Source organism: Corapipo altera, unplaced genomic scaffold (assembly GCF_003945725.1).
Source record: "Corapipo altera isolate COAL_440 unplaced genomic scaffold, ASM394572v1 203, whole genome shotgun sequence".
Lineage (NCBI taxonomy): Eukaryota > Metazoa > Chordata > Aves > Passeriformes > Pipridae > Corapipo > Corapipo altera.
In genome coordinates, this window is record NW_020885170.1 from 19,173 (window position 1) to 21,513 (window position 2,341).

Sequence of the window (2,341 nt, forward strand, 5' to 3'; positions counted from 1 at the left end):
CATTTATCCCGGAGCTCTCCGGTGCTGGCTCCCTCCATGCGAGCCATTAATCCCCCAGTTAATTAGGGAAGAGCCCCGATCCATCTCCTGCACCACAGCAATTATCCGGAGCCGCTGCCCGGCGGAGAGCGATCGATGTGGGCAGGATCCGGCCCTTCCCGCCACGCTCCACAGATTTATTCCACAAATCCATAGCAGCCCAACGCCAGCGGTTGCTGCGGGGGGGCCGCGGCCTCCGGTTCATCCCGAGCCACTGGGCAAATTCCAGAGCACTGGGAAGGACGTGGTGGAGCCAGGAGAGGCTCAGGCACGAGAGCCAAAAACCCTGAATCTGCTCTTTGGGTGCCATAAAAATCCCAGCCTGGAAACTTCCCTCTGCTTGGATGAAAGGGCGAGAGGGAAAATGTGTTACACTCCATCTCTTCCCAGGGACAGGGAATACAGAGGTGGTTTCCCACATCCCAGCTCTTCCAACACAAACAGAAGGAGAAGGGGACACTGCAGCCACAACAGGGATATTTCATCCTCATCCTCCCCTTGGTGCTTCCTCCAGAGGGAATTATTTCAGGAAACAATGGCAGGGGATTATTGCTACTGCAGACCCAGGGGATACCATCAGTTCCCTGGAATGGGGCAGGAACCCAGGGCAGGCAAATCTCCCAGGAATCTCAGGACTTCCCAGAACAGCCTCAGGGACCCAGGGCAGGCTGGGCTCCCTGGAATCCCAGGACTCCCTGGAATCCCAGAGCTCCCCAGAGTTTCAGGGCTCCCCAGGTCACCCTCCAAAGGCCCCAAGTGCTGGAGTTGTGCCACAGGCAGCGCTCCCAGGGATCCCAGGCCCACCCACTGGATCTCCCTGCCAGCAGCCAGAGCTCTGGCATTGGCAGCTCCCTGCCAGGGTGGGATTGGGGTGGGAAAAGTGGGATTTTGCCCCAGGATTAGTGCTGGCAGGGAGCTGAGAGAAGGCAAGGCTGAAGGACCCCTGGGCTCGGTGCTGCTGTTTTGGGGGGTCACTGGCCCCCCAGCAGCCACTCTGGGGACAGGGACAGTGACAGAGCTGGGGACAGCAAATCCTGTTCCAACACGGCACAGGGACAGTGGACAGAGGAAAACTGGTACCAGTAACACTGGGGTGGTTCAGACTGGGAGAGCACCAAGGTGCCAGGACCCTCCAGAACCACCTGAAATTCCATTCCAGACTCCAGTGCTCCCACCACAAATCCCGACAACACCCTCCACCCGCTTTCAACTCCGAGAATCACCGGATTTCCCACGAGAAAGGTCTCACAAGCTGCTGTTTTCCCCCTCCCGTGTTTTTTCGGAATGCCCAGGCGGGGCTCCGAGCTGGAAAGATGCAATTAGGCACCGAAGGAGCCCTCGCCGAGCAGCAGCGATGGCCTCGCCATGGAGGGAATTGATTTTATTTGACCATTTTATGAGCACTGGAAAATTGCATCCGGAGCGTGCGCTCCGGTAGTTAATCCATTCCTCATTCCCTGAATTGAGCTAAACCAGCCTGGAAAAATATGCCGGGGAAACAAAGGGAGAAGCAACGAGGCATTCCTGGGAAAGGGGGATCACAACCCTACAAAGGGTGCTCCAGATTTGGGTGCACCCCGGAATTCCCTGCGAAGAGCCTCGGGGTTGCCCATATGGATTCCCACAAAAACAGCAGCACCAGCACTGGCGGGTCCTGGACCCTCGAGAGGACTCCTGGAGTCACCACTGGCCCTGTCCCCTTTCTTATCCCCTCGTGCCCTCTCTTGTGCCCTCATCCCCTCCCTCATCCCCTCCCTCCATACCTTCTTCCCGATGAGCTTCTTGCGCAGGAATTCCCGGGCCTCGAACATGTAGGGAATGTCATAGAGGGGTCTCAGCTTCCGGTTCTTGTCCTGCTGGGGGGCAGAGAGGGGAGAGATCAGAGGAGCCCCCCTGAACGCCCCTGTGATCAGCATCGCTCCCCCACCTCTCCCAGAGGTGCCCACCCGTTCCCACACCCCGGGTTGGGCTCCCCAAGCTCCCGAGGGGGATCCTGGGATAACCCAAATGTCCCCAGGAGGATGTGCCAGCAGCCTGGAGGTGCCAGGTTGGGCTGCTCCAAGCGGCAGCTCCGTAAGGAGAAGGGATGATGGGGAATTTGGGGTGGGGGTGGTCAAGGGGGATAAACCCCCAGCCCCTGCTCAGGGGTGTCTGATGGAGATCAAATCCCTGCAAAGGCTGAGAAAAAAGGGGAGTTTTCCAACAGAAACGGCAGCGGGGATTCAACCCAACGGAGTTCAACGCAACCCCATGTGACCCACAGTGACCCAACACAACCCAACGTGACCCAACCCAACCCACC

General features: G+C 58.4%; 1 protein-coding gene across 1 annotated transcript in view; it reads right to left on the reverse strand.

Annotated features, from left to right (window-relative positions):
* SND1 (staphylococcal nuclease and tudor domain containing 1) overlaps positions 1–2,341 on the reverse strand; it is a 57,804-nt gene that overhangs the window by 17,928 nt on the left and 37,535 nt on the right. The window contains exon 9 of the mRNA XM_027631118.1: positions 1,803–1,892. Within this exon, the coding sequence (XP_027486919.1) occupies positions 1,803–1,892 (90 nt within the window). The remainder of the gene's footprint in view (positions 1–1,802; positions 1,893–2,341) is intronic.